At 60.5% G+C, this 18,976-nt stretch overlaps 3 protein-coding genes across 4 annotated transcripts; all 3 read right to left on the bottom strand.

Annotated features, from left to right (window-relative positions):
* Positions 1 to 128: 128 nt before the first annotated feature.
* Positions 129 to 4,393, bottom strand: LOC138825336 (hemoglobin subunit theta-1-like). Of its 2 annotated transcripts, none has more exons than XM_070019749.1 (3): positions 1,281 to 1,389; positions 1,003 to 1,207; positions 129 to 599 (listed from the first exon to the last, which is right to left on the bottom strand). In XM_070019749.1, the coding sequence occupies exons 1-3, from the start codon at positions 1,373 to 1,375 to the stop codon at positions 471 to 473; spliced, it is 429 nt and encodes a 142-aa protein (XP_069875850.1). In that variant the 5' UTR covers positions 1,376 to 1,389; the 3' UTR covers positions 129 to 470. The 2 variants fall into 2 exon arrangements, 1 of the variants encoding a protein (XP_069875850.1); XR_011371394.1 differs by lacking the exons at positions 129 to 599; positions 1,281 to 1,389 and adding exons at positions 3,538 to 3,787; positions 4,305 to 4,393 and having other exon boundaries at positions 1,120 to 1,207.
* Positions 4,394 to 4,460: 67 nt separating this feature from the next.
* On the bottom strand, positions 4,461 to 5,434 carry LOC138825333 (hemoglobin subunit alpha-1/2). The gene is made up of 3 exons (XM_070019742.1): positions 5,285 to 5,434; positions 4,843 to 5,047; positions 4,461 to 4,765 (listed from the first exon to the last, which is right to left on the bottom strand). Exons 1-3 carry the CDS (start codon positions 5,377 to 5,379, stop codon positions 4,637 to 4,639), a joined length of 429 nt encoding a protein of 142 aa, XP_069875843.1. The 5' UTR covers positions 5,380 to 5,434; the 3' UTR covers positions 4,461 to 4,636.
* Positions 5,435 to 10,151: 4,717 nt separating this feature from the next.
* On the bottom strand, positions 10,152 to 11,975 carry LOC138825332 (hemoglobin subunit zeta-like). Its single transcript, XM_070019741.1, has 3 exons — positions 11,881 to 11,975; positions 10,695 to 10,899; positions 10,152 to 10,364 (listed from the first exon to the last, which is right to left on the bottom strand). The coding sequence occupies exons 1-3, from the start codon at positions 11,973 to 11,975 to the stop codon at positions 10,236 to 10,238; spliced, it is 429 nt and encodes a 142-aa protein (XP_069875842.1). The 3' UTR covers positions 10,152 to 10,235.
* Between the last annotated feature and the right edge of the window lie 7,001 nt (positions 11,976 to 18,976).

The following is an 18,976-nucleotide window of genomic DNA, read 5'->3' as shown; positions in this document are numbered from 1 at the left end:
AAGCAGAAAGCCAAAGCAGAGGTGTGGCTCGTGGTACAACACCAACCTTGAGCGAAAAAGCCAAGCAAGAACAAGAGGCCCTGGGTTCACGCTCCTAATACTTGCACCAAAGAGAGAGAGAGAGATGCTGTAATTCCAGTTCTCTTTAATTTCCCATGTTGCTCTGGACGGCCAGGGCACCTGAGGTCAAGCCGGCTTCAGAGCACTGCCCTGCGTTTGGGGCAGACAGTACCCCAAGCTAGAGCCCCGGAACACCCCTGCAAGGCAGGCCGCCATGGGCTGTGCACACGGCGCTCCGCAGCCCCCAGTGACCCAGTGGCCGTGGGGCTCTAGTCCGAGGAAGGGCGCCATGTCGTCCTTGGCGGGTCACCCGCGTGCGAGCACCGCAGCGCTCACACCCCGCGCGCGTGCACATCCGGGAGCTTCCCTCGCACTCGCGCCTCGGCAGGGCCGCCGCGCGCCACCTGGGCTCAGCGGTACTCGGAGACCAGCGCCGCCGTCACCAGGCTCAGGAACTTGTCCAGCGAGGCCTGCATGGCGGGGCTGAAGTCCCCGGGGTAGTGCCGGGCGAGGGTCACCAGCAGGCAGTGGCCCAGGAGCTGCGGAGAGGAGCGCGGCCCCGCCGCGGGTCACCACGACGCCCGCCCGGCGGCCCGCGGGCTCGCCTGGAAGTGGGCGGGGTCTACGCGGGCCCATCCGGAGGTGGGCGGGGCTGCGCGGCCCGCGGGCTCGCCTGGAAGTGGGCGGGGTCTACGCGGGCCCATCCGGAGGTGGGCGGGGCTGCGCGGCCCGCGGGCTCGCCTGGAAGTGGGCGGGGTCTATGCGGGCCCATCCGGAGGTGGGCGGGGCTGCGCGGCCCGCGGGCTCGTCTGGAAGTGGGCGGGTCTATGCGGGCCATCCGGAGGTGGGCGGGGCTGCGCGGCCCGCGGGCTCACCTGGAAGTGGGCGGGGTCTATGCGGGCCATCCGGAGGTGGGCTGCGCGGCGCGGCCCGCGGGCTCACCTGGAAGTGGGCGGGGTCCACGCGCAGCGCGCGCGCGTGCAGGTCGCTCAGGGCGGACAGCGAGCCGGGCAGGTCGTCCAAGGCGCTCACGGCGAGGGTCAGCGCGGCGCCCACCTTCCGGCCGTGGGCTTGGATCCGGGCAGAGCCGCGGCTCAGGTCCCAGTGCGCGAAGTAGGTCCTGGTGGACGGGAAAGCCAGGAAGGTCCTGCGGGAGGAGGGGGGTGAGTGCCCTGGAGTCGGCCCGCGAGGGCCCGCAGACCTGCACCCGCCGCTCGCACCGCTCCAAGGCCTCAGCCACGCAGACTCCGACGTTGTCGCCCAGCTTCTTCCACAGCGCGCGAACCATCTCGCCTTCCGCCGCGGACAGAGCCATCCCCGCCGTCTCCGGCGGCCCCGCCGCGCGGCTGCGCTCAGAGGCCTCCGGGGGCGCGGCCCGCCTGGCCCCGCCCCGCCCGCACCCGCGCGGCCCGCCCAGCCCCGCCCACACGCGGCCTCGCCCCGCCCCAGCGCGGCGCGGCCCCGCCCACACGCGGCCCGCCTGGCCCCGCCCCGCCCCTGCGCGGCCCACCCGGCCCCGCCCACACGCGGCCCGCCTGGCCCCGCCCTGCCCCTGCGCGGCCCGCCCAGCCCCGCCCACACGCGGCCTCGCCCCGCCCCAGCGCGGCGCGGCCCCGCCCACACGCGGCCCGCCTGGCCCCGCCCCGCCCGCACCCGCGCGGCCCGCCCAGCCCCGCCCACACGCGGCCCGCCTGGCCCCGCCCCAGCGCGGCGCGGCCCCGCCCACACGCGGCCCGCCTGGCCCCGCCCCGCCCCTGCGCGGCCCACCCGGCCCCGCCCACACGCGGCCCGCCTGGCCCCGCCCCGCCCGCCCCAGCGCGGCGCGGCCTCGCCCACACGCGGCCCGCCTGGCCCCGCCCCGCCCCTGCGCGGCCCACCCGGCCCCGCCCACACGCGGCCTCGCCCCGCCCTGCCCGCCCCAGCGCGGCCCGGCCCCGCCCACACGCGGCCCGCCTGGCCCCGCCCCGCCCCTGCGCGGCCCACCCGGCCCCGCCCCTCTCCGTGTCATCCCAGCTACTCGGGAGGCTGAGATCCGAGGCTGGTGGTTCAAAGCCAGCCCGGGCAGGAAAGGCCGTGAGATTCTGATCTCCAATGAACCACCGGAAAGGCCGCAAGTGGTGCTGTGGCTCAAGTGGTAGAGCGCCCGCCTTGAGCTGAAGAGCGCAGGGACAGCACCCAGGCCCAGAGTTCAGGCCCCACGACCCACAGCAAAGATCTTTTTCAATTTGTTTCCTCATTTGGTAGTTACACAGGCTACACTTCCACGCCAGGTTCCCACTCCAGGGCATCTTGACCAACACCCCTCTCCCCATTTTCCTCCTTCCATCCTTACCCTTGAGTTCAGGGTTTACATCTGGACACTGGGCGTGATGACTGCATGTCTGTGTGGCCCCCCCCCCCCCCCCCCCCCGTGTAACCTCCCTCCCAAACATGTGTCTGTCCTGGGGCTTGAACTCAGGACCTTTGGTAATTTAGCAGAGAAGAGTTTCACAGACTTCCCTGTCTGGGCTGGCTTCAAGCTGTGATTTCCAGTGCCAGGCTCAGTAGATATTCCGTTCAGCACAACTGACACAGAGCACCTGAGATGTCTCTCCAGCATCATAGTAAACATCCATACAGCAGTAACTCAATGCCACCTGTATACTTTGTGAATTGTGAGGCTCACTGAACGTAAATTCCATCTTAGTCATCTTAAAATTAACAAGTTCCCCACCTCCAGCCCCTGGCAGCCAGTACTGGTCTTTGGTTGCCAAGGACTTTTCATATAAATGGACTCATGCAATGTGCAGCCTGGACTTTTCCTTCCATGTTGTGTTTCCTCCAGGTATGTCACCATGTCAGCCATATTTTATGAAAACCTCATTCTATGTGTGTGAGTCCCTTTGCTTCCCCTCTGGCTGAGGCACACTGGCTGAGGCACCCTCTGCTCTTCCTAGTGGAGTAACAGGGCTGCTTGACCCGGAGCTCAGGCTCGTTCAGGCAGTGCTGGCACTGCTGGCACTGCTCAAGCAGTCTGCCGGGAGCCTTCTTTTTGTAAATGTGGTCCTAGGGCTTGAACTCAGAGCCCGGACACTGTCCCTGAGCTTTTGTGCTCACGCCTTGCAAGCTACCACTTGAGCTACAGCTCCACGATGGCTTTTGGTGGTTTATTTTATTTTTTATTTTTTGGGGGGGCCTGAGCGCTGCCCCTCAGCTCTTCAGCTCAAGGCTAGCGCTCTACCACTTGAGCCACAGCGCCACTTCCGGCTTTTTTTCTTTTTGCTTATGTGGTGCTGAGGAATTGAACCCAGGGCCTCAGGCATGCAAGGCAAGTGCTCTACCACTGAGCCACCTTCCCAGCCCTTTTGGTGGTTTATTAGAGATGAGGGTCTCAAGGAGCCGGTGGCTCACGCCTGTCACCCTACCTGCTCAGGAGGCTGAGATCTGAGGATTGCGGTTCAAAGCCAGCCCAGTAAGGAAAGTCCGTGAGACTCTTACCTGCAATGAACCCCCAGAAAACCGGAAGTGGAGCTGTGGCTCAAGTGGTAGAGCGCTCGCCTTCAGCAAAAAAGCTCAGCGACGGCGCCCAGGGCTGTGAGTTCAAACCCCATGACAGACAAGAAAAAGTTTCCTGCCGGGGCTGGCCTTGAACCACAAGCCTCACACGCCAGCCTCCCGAGCAGCTAGGATGACAGGCCTGAGCCACCGGCGCCGGCTCAGCGAGCTTTCCCAGGGGTCCCTGGCTTGGCTGCGGGGAGACAGGGGGGTCAGGGGGCTGGGGGGTCAGGGGCCTGGGCTGGGGGGGTCAGGGGGCTGGGGGTCAGGGGGCTGGGGGTCAGGGGGCTGGGCTGGGGGGTCAGGGGGCTGGGGGTCAGGGGGCTGGGGGTCAGGGGGCTGGGCTGGGGGGTCAGGGGCCTGGGCTGGGGGGGTCAGGGGGCTGGGGGTCAGGGGGCTGGGCTGGGGGGTCAGGGGGCTGGGGGTCAGGGGGCTGGGCTGGGGGGACCCGGGGCTGGGGGGGGGCTGGGCTGCCCAGCGGCCGCGCCGGGCCCAGCAGCTCCCGGCGTGCGGATCCAGCAGCTGGGCGCGCGCGGAGCCGTCCCCGCAATGAGGTGCCTGGAGCGGGGCCTGGGGAGGCGCCTCCGGTCCACCGGGGACACCGAAGGCGGGCCGGGAGGGCGGCGCGGCTGCCCCGCGCCTCCAGTGCCCTCTTTGGGCGGAGCCGGGGTCCGAGCGCGTTGCGGGGGACGCGGGAGCGCGGGGCGGACCTGCAGGTCCGGGGAGACGCCGGCCGGGCGGCGCGGGCGAGCGGAGGGGCTCGGAGCCCCGCGCCCTCCGGCCGCGCTGGGAACCCTGTGGATTCGCCTCGCAGTCGCCGCCCTCCCACGCCGGGCACCCGTAAACACCGAGCCAGACAGACAGACTGCCGCCACTCAGACTTTATTCATAAGACCAAGAGGGGTGTTGCGAAGAGGGGCGGGGCGGGGCCTGGCCGGGGGCGGGGCCTGGCCGGGGGCGGGGCCTGGCCGGGGGCGGGGCGGGGCCTGGCCGGGGGCGGGGCGGGGCCTGGCCGGGGGCGGGGCGGGCCGCCGGGCCCCGCTTAACGGTACTTGGAGGTCAGCACGGTGCTCACAGCGGCCAAGAACTTGTCCAGGGAGGCGTGGACCGCGGGGGTGAACTCGCTCGGGTGGTGGTTGGCCAGGGTCACGAGCAGGCAGTGGCTCAGGAGCTGCGGGAGGAGACGGGCGGGTGAGGGGCGGCGTGCGTGCGGGGTCCCCCCCCCCCCGCTCCCGGGGCCCCGCCGACCTTGAAGTTGACCGGGTCCACGCGCAGCTTGTGCGCGTGCAGGTCGCTGAGCGCGGACAGCGCGCCGGGCAGGTCTTCCAGGTGGCCCACGGCGGTGGTCAGCGCCTCGGCCACTTTCTTCCCGTGGCCCTGGACCTGGGCGGAGCCGTGGCTCAGATCGAAGTGGGGGAAGTAGGTCTTGGTGGTGGGGAAGCCCAGGAACATCCTGCGGGAGAAGAGGGCCGGCGGGGTTGGCGGGGTTGGCGGGGTCCGGGGTCCGGGGCCCGGGGTTGGCGGGGTCCGCGGGGTCCGGGGCCCGGGGTTGGCGGGGTCCGGGGTCCGGGGTTGGCGGGGTTGGCGGGGTCCGGGGCCCGGGGTCCGCGGGGTCCGGGGTCCGGGGTCCGGGGTCCGCGGGGTCCGGGGCCCGGGGCGCGTCGGGGCCCGGGACCGGCGGGGTCCTCACCTCTCCAGGGCCTCCGCGCCGTAGTCGGCGCCATGGGAGCCAATCTTGTCCCAGGCGGCCTTGATGTTGGCCTTGTCGGCGGCAGACAGCACCATGGTGGATCCTTTCTGAGTCTGTGCGAGTCAGAAGTGTGCGGGACCCCAGCCGCGCCCGGCTTTTATGTCCCGCGGCTGGGGACACGCCCGCCGCGGCCGCGCCGATTGGCCGACTCGGGGGCTGCGCGCGGGGTCGGCCGGGAGGGGGCGCCCGCGAGGCGGGGCCGGGCCGGACCGCGTCCTGCTCCCGGCACCCGGCCTTCACCCGGCATCACAGCCCCAGGCCTGGGCCCACCGGCCGGGGCGGCCGGCCGTCCTCCTCCGCAGAGCCCACGGGCCTCTCTCCGGACCCGGGCGGCCGGCCTGGGAGGCCCCAGGGCCCCCGGGGGCAGCCAGCCTGGGCCTGGGCTCCACAGCGCCGCGGAGCACGGCAGGGAGGGCGGGAAGCTCGGCCCCGCGCGCAGAGGCGCCGTCGAGGAGAAGCCCTCGGGCCCGCGCCCCATGGCCTGGGGCGCGAGAGGCCAGCGGGGCGGAGAAGGGCCCAGACCCAGGCGCCCTCACCCAGGATGGCAGCAGCCGGGCCCTGAGCCGGGGCAGAACGCGGCGGGGAGGCCTCGTTCGCCCCCACCCTTTGTCCCTTGTTCCCCACCCGTGGCCCAGTGGCCCTGGTTCACAGCAACAACCCAAGTCCAAAGACTTGTTAGTTAAAACATGGTTAATTGACAAAGCAACGGGCTGAACATCAGGGCCGCAGCCTGCAGTTGGGCTTAGGCAGGTTCACAGAGAGGTGTCGGTCCTGGGAAGGCCCTGAGTGTGTGGAGGAAGGGCCGGGAGCCCTGGGTTAGCGGGAGACCCTGAGCAGGCTTCCTGGGGAAGATGGTGTGTGTGTGTGTGTGTGTGTGTGTGTGTGCACGCACGCGCGCAGGCACAAGGCCTGGGTCTTGAACTCAAGGACTGGGCACTGTCCCTGAGCTTTATTGTTCAAGGCGAGCATTGCACTGCCAGCTTTTTGGCAATTAATTGGAGATGAGTCTCATGGACTTTCCTGCCTGGGCTGGCTTTGCAATGCAGTCCTCAGTTCAGCCTCCTGAGTGGCTAGGATCACAGGTGTGAGCCACCAGAACCCAGCTAATTTTTTTTTTAAACATGGTCTAAACATGTAACCCACACTGGCCTAGACTCATGACCCCCCTGCCTCATCCACTGGATCCTTGGTTTACCTCCATTCATATACCACCAAAGCCTGGCATAGTCAGTCTTTTGTTGTTGTTGTTTGTTTTTTGTCTGTGATGGGGCTTGAACTCTGAGACTGGGCACTGTTCCTGAATTTCTTTAGCCTCAAGGCTAGTGCTTTTCCACTTGTGCCACAGTGCCACTTCCAGGTTTTTCTGGCACTGAGGAATGGAACCCAGGGCTTCATGCATGCTAGGCAAGCACTCTGCCACTAAGCCACATTCCCAGCCCTCTTCTCAGCCCTCTGAGTAGCTGGGACCAAGCTGGTAAACCTCACCAAATTTGACTTGCATCCTAATGTGTAAAGACCTCTCACGTAAGAGTAAGTAAAAGAACAGGGAGCTAGTTGTGATAACACACACCTACAGGTCTAGACAATGTGGGACTGAGGCAGGAGAAATTCTTGAGCCCATCACTTGGAGACAAGTTTGTGTAAGTAGAAACCCCATCATATAAAATGAAGTACAAGAGGATCTGGATATATCAACTGTGTATGATTGCCTATCATAGGAACAATGTTGGGTTCATTCCCTAGTGTCACAATAGGAAGTGACATAAATAAAACACAGCTAAGTGAGAGTGTCAGTGGAGTTGTGCCCATGATTCTTCAGCTCAAATGGAAGCCACTGGGCAATATCCTATACTTCACTTTGGCTTTTTTCAGGATGGAGAGGTAGAGCAGAGGGATTCCCCCTAGTTGAAATCACACACACACACACACACACACACAGAGCTTGAAAAAAGGTATATGTGAAAATACAGATCGATTCCAGTGTTTTGTTTATTTAGTTGTGGGTTGTTTTTTTCATACTTGTACATGAGCTTGAACTCAGGGTCTCGCACTGTTGGCTTTCTCGCTCCAGCTGACACTCTACCAGTTGAGCCACATCTGCAGTCCAGCATTTTGCTGGTTAATTGGAGACGAGTCTCCTGGACTTTTCTGCCTTGGTGGCTGTGGAGAAGCTAGGATTACAGGTGTGCCTCACCAGGCCTGCTCCTGTTCCACTCTCTTAACCCAGTCTGTGTCCAGAAAAGATCTTCAGATGAGAGTGTGGAGAGACCCGGAGGAGCCCTGCGGAGTCTGGAATGAGCCGCCAGTCCAGAGCTCAGGCCGCCCAGGCTGGGCTGGGTTCAAGGCCCAGGGTCTGCCAGATCCTGGCCTCCACCAAGGCCGCCTTTGCCGCGGGGTTGAGAGGCTGGGGAAGAGGCCAGGCGGGGAGGGGGAGGCAGGGTCCGGGCCGCGCCGGGGTCCCGCCCCGTGGCCCCGGGCCTGTGCTGCGCATGTGCACCACCGGCGGGAGGAGCCCGGCCGGGGGGGGGGGGGCGGGGGAGGGGGAGGGGGCGTGAACCGAGAGCCCGGCCCGCGGGGGGGGCGGGGGAGGGGGAGGGGGGCGTGAACCGAGAGCCCGGCCCGCGGGGGGGGGGGACGGGGTGAACCGAGAGCCCGGCCCGCGGGGGGGGGCGGGGGAGGGGGAGGGGGGCGTGAACCGAGAGCCCGGCCCGCGGGGGGGGGCGGGGGAGGGGGGACGGGGTGAACCGAGAGCCCGGCCCGCGGGGGGGGGCGGGGGAGGGGGAGGGGGGCGTGAACCGAGAGCCCGGCCCGCGGGGGGGGGCGGGGGAGGGGGAGGGGGGGCGTGAACCGAGAGCCCGGCCCGCGGGGGGGGGCGGGGGAGGGGGAGGGGGGCGTGAACCGAGAGCCCGGCCCGCGGGGGGGGGCGGGGGAGGGGGAGGGGGGCGTGAACCGAGAGCCCGGCCCGCGGGGGGGGCGGGGGAGGGGGGCCTGAACCGAGAGCCGCCGCAGGCACCACCGCTGCGGTTTCCCTGACTGACGGCCTGCCTCGGTTTCCCTGACGTGGCGGCCCTGCCTCGGTTTCCCTGACGTGGCGGCCCTGCCTCGGTTTCCCTGACGTGGCGGCCTGCCTCGGTTTCCCTGACGTGGCGGCCTGCCTCGGTTTCCCTGACGCGTCGCCTGCCTCGGTTTCCCTGACGCGTCGCCTGCCTCGGTTTCCCTGACTGGCGGCCTGCCTCGGTTTCCCTGACTTGGCGGCCTGCCTCGGTTTCCCTGACTGACGGCCTGCCTCGGTTTCCCTGACTGACGGCCTGCCTCGGTTTCCCTGACGTGTCGCCTGCCTCGGTTTCCCTGACGTGTCGCCTGCCTCGGTTTCCCTGACTGGCGGCCTGCCTCGGTTTCCCTGACTGACGGCCTGCCTCGGTTTCCCTGACGTGTCGCCAGCCTCGGTTTCCCTGACGTGTCGCCTGCCTCGGTTTCCCTGACGTGTCGCCTGCCTCGGTTTCCCTGACTGGCGGCCTGCCTCGGTTTCCCTGACTGACGGCCTGCCTCGGTTTCCCTGACGTGTCGCCAGCCTCGGTTTCCCTGACGTGTCGCCTGCCTCGGTTTCCCTGACGTGTCGCCTGCCTCGGTTTCCCTGACTGGCGGCCTGCCTCGGTTTCCCTGACTGACGGCCTGCCTCGGTTTCCCTGACGTGTCGCCAGCCTCGGTTTCCCTGACGTGTCGCCTGCCTCGGTTTCCCTGACGTGTCGCCTGCCTCGGTTTCCCTGACTGGCGGCCTGCCTCGGTTTCCCTGACGTGGCTCCCCGCGCCCCGCCTCGCGGGAGGCAAATCCTGGCTTCCAGGAGTTTCCCGAAGGATCCCTGCCGTCCTCGCGGGTGGCGGCGGCGCGGCCCGCGGGGTCTCACCGGAGCACACGGCCCGTGGGCTGCGGCCTGGCCGGCGGGGCGGGGCCGAGAGCCGAGGGCCGCGGTTCGAAGCCACCCGGGCCGGGAGGCCGTGACCTCCGACCTCCGGGAGCCTCCAGAACCAGCCCGGACACACGGCGCGTGCGCGCGCTGAACGCGCCCCGTGCCGCCTCCTCTCCACGGACTCGCGCGGGAGCCTGGAGCCCGGAGACCCCGCGGGGAACGGAGAAGGACGAGCGGACCCGCCGTCCCGCCGCGGCCCCCCGGCCCCGGCCCCGGCCCCGCCCGGGAGCTGAGACGCGAAGCTCCAGGAGGAGTTGGACGCGCACCACGCGGAGCCTTCGACGTGTGGGGAAGGTGAGGCCGGCGGGCCCCGGTGGGGGGGCCGGGCAGGGCCCGGTGGGGGGGCCGGGCAGGGCCCGGGGGGGGGACGGGCAGGGCCCGGGGGGGGCCGGGCAGGGCCCGGGGGGGGGACGGGCAGGGCCCGGGGGGGGCAGGGCAGGGCCGGGGGGACGGGCAGGGGCCCCGGGGGGGAACGGGCAGGACCGGGGGAGAACGGGCAGGGGCCCCGGGGGGGAACGGGCAGGGCCCGGTGGGGGGGCCGGGCGGGGGGGGCAGGGCGGGGGGGGCAGGGGCCCCGGGGGGGGGGCAGGGCAGGGCCGGGGGGAACGGGCAGGGGCCCCGGGGGGAACGGGCAGGGCCGGGGGGAACGGGCAGGGGCCCCGGGGGGAACGGGCAGGGCCCGGGGGGAACGGGCAGGGGCCCCGGGGGAAACGGGCCCGGGAGACCCGGCGCTCGGGGAGAACCGTCCTCGGCTCCGAGGCCCCGGCGGCGCGCGCTCACGGCCCCCGCGCCCTCGCCTCTCCCCCAACACATCACGCGGGACGCGCTTCGTTCCGAGCTCAGCCATTTATTGGGGATTCGGGAAAGAGCCGCGGGCCTGGCGGAGAGGGGCAGGGGCGCGGCCCGCCCGGAGGCCGGCGGGCTCAGCGGTACTTCTCGGTCAGGATGGAGGACAGGATGGACATGAACTTGTCCCAGGCGGCGTGGACCTCAGCCGAGAAGTCGGCGGGGAAGCGCGCGGCCAGGGTGACCAGCAGGCAGTGGGACAGGAGCTGCGGGGCGGGGCGGGGCGGGGCTCAGCGCGGGCTGGGCGCGGGCTCGGCGAGACGACCGGCGCTCTGGGCTCCCCGGCCCCGCCCCGCGTCGGGCCCCGCCGCAGGCCCCGCCCACCCGCCGCCATTCATCCCTCCAGGCCCCGCCCACCCGCCTCCATTCATGCCTCTAGGCCCCGCCCACCTGCCTCCATTCATCCCTCCCGGCCCCGCCCACCCGCCTCCATTCATGCCTCTAGGCCCCGCCCACCTGCCTCCATTCATCCCTCCCGGCCCCGCCCACCCGCCTTCATTCACGCCTCTAGGCCCCGCCCCGCCGGCCCCGCCCACCTTGAAGTTGGCGGGGTCCACGCGCAGGATGTAGGCGTGCAGCTCGCTCAGCTTGGTCAGCGCGCTCGGCATGCGGTCGATGTGCTGGACGGCCTCGCCCACGGCGGCCAGCACCTTGGCGCCGTGCGCGCGCAGCTGCGGCGACCCCGGGTGCAGGTCGAAGTGCGGGAAGTAGGTCTTGGTCTGCGGGTAGCTGCAGAAGAGCCTGCGTGCGGAGGGAAGGGTGAGGGTCCGCGCGAGGGGCGCGGACGCGGGGCTTCCAGGAGAAAGACGCCTCGGTGGTGCTTAAAACGAAGGCGAGCCGGGCGCCGAGGCTCACGCTGCCATCCCGGCCACTCGGACCGCGGTTCGAGGCCAGCCCAGGCAGGAGAGCCTGTGAGGCTCTGATCTCCAAGAAACCGCCAGAAAGTGGAAGCGAGGCTCAGGCGGGTGAAGCCCAGCGGTGAGCTGAAGAGCCGAGGGCCGCCCAGGCCGGGCGTTCAGGCCCAGCTAAGCTCCATAAAGACACGACTGGCTGGGGTTTCCTATTGCCCCAGGCTCACGTGGGCTTGGCCTCCCCTTCCATTGCCCACCATCCCTTCATCCGTCTGTCCGTCCACTGCCCACCATCCCTTCATCCGTCTGTCCATCCACTGCCCACCATCCCTTCATCCATCCACTGCCCACATCCCTTCATCCATCTGTCTGTCTGTCCACTGGACAGGTTTGTCCAGACCCTTGGCCCGGCTTGGGAGGACCGTGTGATGTCTTCCCTGGTCCAGCCCAGTCCTGCCTGGTCTTGCCCGCCTCCCTGCCCTACTCCGAGGCTCACTGACTCCTTCCCGCTCCTTGCCCTCCATGATCCTCACCTGCCCCTTTGGTTAGCTTTCCTGCTCAAGGCTTTTCCTCCTCTCCCCACCCAGCTCTTCAGCTCAGGCTCTACCACTTGAGCCACAGCACCACTTCCAGCTTCTTCTGTTTGTGTGGTACCGAGAAATTGAACCCAGGGCTTCATGCATGCGAGGCAAGCACTCTACCACTGAGCCACATCCCAGCCCTCCTGCACCCTTCTGTGTGAGACCCTTCTCACCACTTCTTCATCATCCCTCCCGACTGTTCCTCCCCACACCTTGTCACCCTCTCCACCTAATCAGCCCTTTCCCTGGCCTTTGACCTGCTTACTCAGGCTATCCTGTTTGGTGCTCACCTCTCCAGAGTTTCGGCGCCAATGGCATCAGCCTGTGAGGAGATCTTGTCCCAAATGGACTTGACGATGGCCCTTTCACTGTTGATCAGAGACATGGTGGTGGTGGTGGGGTGGCTGTGCAGGAGCTAAGTGCTCTCCAGACTAGCCTGCTGGGGTTCATTTCCAGGGTCTCTTATATACACAGAGTAGAGACCCTGACGAGCTGTGGCCACTGACTGGGGGCAGCGAGGGGGCCACCAGGGTGCGGTTTGTTATCAGACCTAGGGACAATAGGAGTCCTGGCCTGGTGGGACTTGGGCTGAAGGCTATCACTGTTGCCTGCCCCTTGGCCTTAGAGGGGTGTTGGCCGTAGTCTGACACAATCCAGGACAGATAGGGGCCCAACCATCCTAGGAGTTCATTACTGTGTCTGAAGTCCAGCTCTATACTGAACCATGCTACCTGTGCCATCCACTTGACTGTCTCTGATTCTTGGGTTTCTTCCAAAAAAAAGCAAGTATCCTGTATCCCCAGCATTAGGTCCACCCTGACCATCAGGAGCAGGTGGCAGGTCAGCCAAAGAGATTTAGGATTGATACTGCAATCCATGAGTTAGGGTTGGGGCTGCAGCAGCCCTCCGTACTGGCCATTGTCTTATGAAACAAATCGTCACTTGATTTTATTTTATATATATTGTGAGTTGTGAGGCTTGAACTCAAGCCTGGGTGATGTCCCTGAGCTTTTTCACTGAAGGATAGCGCTCTACCACTTTGATCCACAGCTCCACTTCCCGTTTTCTGGTGGTTAATTGGAGATAAGAGTCTCATGGACTTTCCTGACCAGGATGGCTTCGAACTGCGATCCTCAGATCTCAACCTCCTGAGTAGCTAGGATTACAGGAGAGAGCCACTAGCGCCCAACAGAGGCTGAGATCTTAGGATCCCAGTTTAAAGCCAGGGAATAAAAGTCCATGAGACTCTTATTTCTAGAGTTAACTAGTAAAAAGCCAGAAGTGAAGGTGTGTTTCAAATGGTTGAACACTATCCTTAGAGTGGAAAAAGCCAAGTGAGAGTAAGAGGCCCTGAGTTCAGGCTTCAGTGCCAACACGTGCATGTGTGCGCACACGCAAGTGCACATTTAACTTTGTTATAAGGAGTTATCAAATTATTTTCTGGTAGTTTTACCATTTTGTATCTCATCATCTTTGTCGGCATTTTTGCATTTTAGCTCTTTTTGCAGATGTGTACTAATATGAGCTTTTTATTTCAAACTGCATTTCCCTGAACATTAAGGAAGTGGAGGCTCTTGCCATGTGCTTTTTGTCATTCATATATCTTAGTGAAATATATAGTTGGGTATTTTGCTCATTTTTGAATTGTGGTGTCTCTCTCTTTCCCCTCCTTCCCTCTCTCTTTTTTCCAGAATCAAAGTTTGAACTCAGAGTCTTGAGCTTACTAACAGTTTGCTTGATTGGCTGGTGCTCTATCACTTGAGCCAAGCCTCTAGCCTAGCTTTTTTGTGTGTCTGTTTGTCATGAGGCTTGAACTCTGGGCTTTGGTGCTGTCCCTCAGCTCTTCAGCTCAAGACTAGAACTCTACCATTTGAGCCACAGCACCACTTCCGGCTTTTTTCTTTTTGCTTATGTGGTGCTGAGGAATGGAACCCAGGGCCTCAGGCATGCAAGGCAAGCGGTCTACCACTGAGCCACCTTCCCAGCCCATTTCCAGTTTTCTGAGTGGTTTATTGGAGATAAGAGTCTCATGGACTTTCCTGCTCGGGCTGGCTTTGAACCGTGATCCTCAGATCTCAGCCTCCTGTGTAGCTAGGATTCCAGGCATGAGCCACTGGCGCCTAGCCCAGCCTAGCTTTTTGCTGGTTATTTTGGAGGGGAATTTCACGGACTTTCTTTATTGGGCTGCCCTCAAATTTTGCTGTTTAGTCTCAGCTACCTGAATAGCTTGGGTTACAAGTATGAGCCACCAGGGGCTGGCTAAGATTTTTTTTTTTTTGGTTATGGGGCTTGAACTCTGGGCCTGGGCGCTGTCCCTCAGCTCTTCAGCTCAAGGCGAGCGCTCTACCGCTTCAGCCACAGCGCCACTTCTGGTTTTCTAGTGGTTTATTGGAGATAAGAGTCTCACAGATTTTCCTGCCTGGGCTGGCTTTGAAGCACAATCCTCAGATCTCAGCCTCCTGAATAGCTAGGATGACAGGTGTGAGCCAGCAGCGCCCGGCGTTGTTTTTTGTTTTATGCCAGGCTGGGTGTTGCCCCTGAGCTTTTTGCACAAGGCTAGTCCTCTACCACTTTGATTGTGGTACTGGAAACTCCACTTCTGGTTTTCTAGTGGTTAATTGGAGATAAGAGTCTCACAGACTTTCCTGCCTGCGCTGGCTTTGAACTGCTATCCTCAGATCTCAGCCTACTGAGTAGCTAGGATTACAGGTATGAGCCACCAGCACCCAGCCAGAATTTTTAATTTTTTTTTGGGGGGGTCCGGTCGTGGGGCCTGAACTCTGGGTCTGGGCGCTGTCCCTCAGCTCTTCAGCTCAAGGCTAGCGCTCTACCACTTGAGCCACAGCGCCACTTCCGGCTTTTTTCTTTTTGCTTATGTGGTGCTGAGGAATCGAACCCAGGGCCTCAGGCATGCAAGGCAAGCGCTCTACCACTGAGCCACCTTCCCAGCCCCAGAATTTTTAATTTTTGAGAAAGATTCTTACAATGTAACCGAGGCTGGTCTCAAATTCATGGTATTTCTGTCTTTGCCTTCTGAGTGCTAGAATCGAAGGAGTGCAGCACACTGCCTGGTTGCCCTCTGTCCCATTGGTCTGTCATCAATCCTTCACCACACCCAGAATGTCTTGATGGTGGCAGCTTTAACATAAGTCATTCCCATAGGAGAGAAAACATTCAATAATCATGTCTGATAACTTATCCAAAACGGGCCTGAGCGAAGCTCAGTGGTGGGATACACGCTTAGCACAAGTGAGGCCTTGGGTTCAGTCCGTAGCACCAAAAAGAAGAATACGAACTAAAGCCCTGGGAGAAGCCACAGCATTCTACCACTGAGCCCCATTCCCAGCCGGATGTTCTTTTCTAATTAGACTAATTCTTCCTCTTCTTCCTCCTCCTCCTCTTCCTCCTTCTCTTTTTCTCCTCCTCCTCCTCCTCCTCCTCCTCCTCCTCCTCCTCCTCCTCCTCCTCCTCCTCCTTCTTCTTTGTTTGTTAACTGGTTTATCGAATTAAGACAACAAATATTAATTAAACTTGGCTAATACTGAAGGTATAAGTGTATATTTATACAAATATTTAAACGCATAAATATATAAACATCAGCATGTATATATTACTATACATTTGCACAGGGTTTTATAAGTTCATAACTGCTATGTCATTTGGGAAACAAACACCAAAAGAAAAAATAAACACAAAATATTTTTCTTCCTAATTTACTGTTGTTTTAGAGGTGACATACGTCAGGTAGTAAGTATGTTTCCTTTCACATAGTGTCCTATATTCCCTCAGAATTTTTTTTGAAAAATTTTGTTATTTTTAAGTAGTTGTACCAAGGTGTTGCCATTCAACAAAATAGTTTATAAATACAACGTTTCTTGGTCAATATCACCCTTTCAACAAGATAGTGAACCTTGAAAACACAATGATAGTTTAAAAAAAAGAACTGTAGGGGCTGGGAAGATGGCTCAGTGGTAGAGCGCTTGCCTTGCATGCCTAAGGCCCTGGCTTCGATTCCTCAGCACCACATAAACAAAATGAAAAAAGCTGGCACTGTGGCTCAAGTGGTAGAGCGCTAGCCTTGAGCTGAAGAGCTGAGGGACAGCGCCCAGGCCCAGAGTTCAGGCCCTTCAACAGGACCCCCCCCCCAAAAAAAAAAAAAAGAACTGGACTCATTACCTGATTCATGTAACTGTAAACCCCTCTGTATATCAATTCTACAATAACAACAAAAAAAAATAAAATCCACAGTGATAAAGGGGAAAAAAAGCTAAACACAAAGGCTATATGTTATATGACTTCATGTGCATGACCTATCCTGAAGAGCCTGGCTATAGTTGTCAAGGCTGGAGAGAGGGAAGAGGGGAAGTAAGTACTGAGCAAGGGGATGGAAATGACCTGGGACTAGACTGGGGCAGTGGTTGTACAATACTGTTACTTACGTTATTCATTTATTTATTTGTGATGGTCCTGAGGCTTGATCTCGGCGCCTGGGTGCTGTCTGTTAGCTTTGTGCTCAAAGCTGACGCTCTACCACTTGAGTCACAGCTCTACTTCTGGCCGCTATGGTGGTCGGTTGGAGATAAGAGCTTCAGGGACTTTCCTGCCTGAGCTGGCTTTGAACTGCTTTTTTTGTTTTTGTTGGTCGTAGGGTCTGAACTCTGGGCCTGGGCGCTGTCCCTCTGCTCTTCAGCTCAAGGCTAACACTCTACCACTTGAGCCACAGTGCCACTTCCGGGTTTTTCTGCTTATGTGGTGCTGAGACCCTGAACCCAGGGCTTCAGGCATGCGAAGGAAGTACTCTACCACTGAGCCGCCTTCCCAGCCCCCTGGCTTTGAACCTTGATCTTCAGATCTCAGCCTCTGGGTAGCTGGGATAACAGGTATGAACCACTGGTACCTGGCCTGCTTATTTTTAGTATGAAAATGCTGTTGGGCACTTTTTTCAGCTTTAGGCAAAAAAAGCCAAACAAGAATGTGAGGATCTGAGTTCAAGTCCCAGTATTGGCTCACACACCCATGCGCGTGCCCACACAGGTTAAAATGTGTGCCTATAAGCCAAGATGAAAAAGACAGCTTTGTTTCACTGACCCGTGCACTTGGCAATAGTTTACACTGGACCATTTGTGTGGTGTGAGTCCAGTATCTATCAGGGGGTTCCTAAGTTCTGAGCACAGCATCAAGCCTCTCCATACTGCACCCATGGCTCTTCTGTGAAGGAAGGTTTGTTTTATTGTCATTGGATTTGTAAAGATAAGGAAATGGAGGTCCAAGGAGATTATGAACTATGTCCATGATCTATCTTCCTCCTTCCCTCCTTCCTGCCTTTTCTTCCTCTCTTCCTTCCTTTTTCTTTTTTCTTTCTTTTTTCTCTTTCCCTCCCTCCTTCCCTTTCTTCCTCTCTTCCTTCCTTCCTCTCTTCCTTCCTTTCTCTTTTTTTTGGGTCCGGTCGTGGGGCCTGAACTCTGGGCCTGGGTGCTGTCCCTCAGCTCTTCAGCTCAAGGCTAGTACTCTACCACTTGAGCCACAGCGCCACTTCTGGCTTTTTTTTTCTTTTTTTCTTTTTGCTTATGTGGTGCTGGCGAATCGAACCCAGGGCCTCATGCATGCAAGGCAAGTACTCTACCACTGAGCCTCCTTTTTTTTTTTTTGTTTTTTTTTTGCATCTAGTCGTGGGGCCTGAACTCTGGGCCTGAGCGCTGTCCCTCAGCTCTTCAGCTCAAGGCTAGTGCTCTACCTCTTGAGCCACAGCGCCACTTCTGGCTTTTTTCTTTTTGCTTATGTGGTGCTGAGGAATCAAACCCAGGGCCTCATGAATGTAAGGCAAGCGCTCTGCCACTGAGCCTCCTTCCCAGCCCCATCTTATTCCTTTCTTTCTCTTTCTTATTCTTTCCCTCCTTACTTCTCTTTCATCTTTTCTATCAGTCATGGGGCTTGAACATAGGCTTGCACACTGTCTCTGAGTTTTTTTTTTGTTGTTGTTTGTTTGTTTGTTTTTTTGGGCCTGGTCATGGGGCCTGAACTCTGGGCCTGGGCGCTGTCCCTCAGCTCTTCAGCTCAAGGCTAGCGCTCTACCACTTGAGCCACAGCGCCACTTCCGGCTTTTTTCTTTTTGCTTATGTGGTGCTGAGGAATCGAACCCAGGGCCTCTGGCATGCAAGGCATGCGCTTTACCACTGAGCCAACTTCCCAGCCCCTGTCTCTTGAGTTTTTTGCACAAGGCTAGTGTTCTACTGCTTGAGCCATAGCTCTACTTCTGGCTTTTTGATAATTAGAGATAAGAATTTCACAGACTTTCCTGCCTGGGCTGGTTTTGAACCATAGTCTTCAGATCTCAGCCTCCCAACTAGCTAGGATTATAGATATGAGCTACCAGTGTCCGTGTGTGTGTGTGTGTGTGTGTGTGTGTGTGTGCGCGCGCGTGTGTGTGTGTTGAAAAATTTGAAATCAGGGCCTTGGTGCTAGCCTGAGCTTCTTTGCTCAAGGTTAGTGCCCTACCACTTGAGCCATAGTTCCACATCTAGCTTTTTGTTGGGTAATTGGAAAAAAGAGTCTCATGGACTTTCTTGGCAGGCTGGCTCTAAACTTCAATCCTCAGGTCTCAGCCACCTGAGTACCTAGGATTATAGGCATGAGCCACTGGCTTCTGGCTTGTGTCCACAAGGAATTAGCCTGATGGTTTGGTGGTGTGGGCTAGATTCCATCTGGGCTTGGACCAGGCTTGATATCTCTGACAGAAGGATCTTGAGTCTGTGCAGGTCTTTGGGCAAAATTCCAAGCTCCAGGCCCGTTTTGAGCCCATGGGTGAGGAACTGTGGGAACTCTAAGCTTTTTTTTTTTTTTTTTTTTTTTTCCAGAGCTTAGGACTTAACTCAGGGCCTTGCGCTCTCCAGGCAGGTGTTCTTCTGTTGAGTTAAATCCCCAGCTCCAACTTTTTTTAAAAAACCAGTCCTGGGACTTGAACTCAGGGTCTGGGCTCTGTCCCTGAGCATCTTTGTCAAGGCTAGCACTCTACCACTTGAGCCACCGCTTCACTTCCAGCTTTTTCTGTGTATGTGGTACTGAGGAATCAAACCCAGGGCTTCATGCATGCTGGGCAAGCACTCTACTACCAAGCCACATTTCCAGCCCAAACGCTAACTTTATTATTATTATTATTATTATTATTATTATTTTTATTTTTGCTGGTCATGGGGCCTGAACTCTGGGCCTGGGTGCTGTCCCTCAGCTCTTCAGCTCAAGGCTAGCTCTCTACCACTGAAGCCACAGCACCACTTCCGGCTTTTTCTGTTTATGTGGTGCTGAGGAATCGAACCCAGGGCCTCATGCTTGCAAGGCAAGCACTCTACCACTGAACCACCTTCCCAGCCCCCAAATGCTAACTTTTTA

Source organism: Dipodomys merriami, unplaced genomic scaffold (assembly GCF_024711535.1).
Source record: "Dipodomys merriami isolate MVZ:Mamm:240054 unplaced genomic scaffold, mDipMer1.0.p SCAF_137, whole genome shotgun sequence".
In the NCBI taxonomy this organism is placed as follows: domain Eukaryota; kingdom Metazoa; phylum Chordata; class Mammalia; order Rodentia; family Heteromyidae; genus Dipodomys; species Dipodomys merriami.
This window is presented reverse-complemented; position numbering and strand designations above follow the sequence as displayed.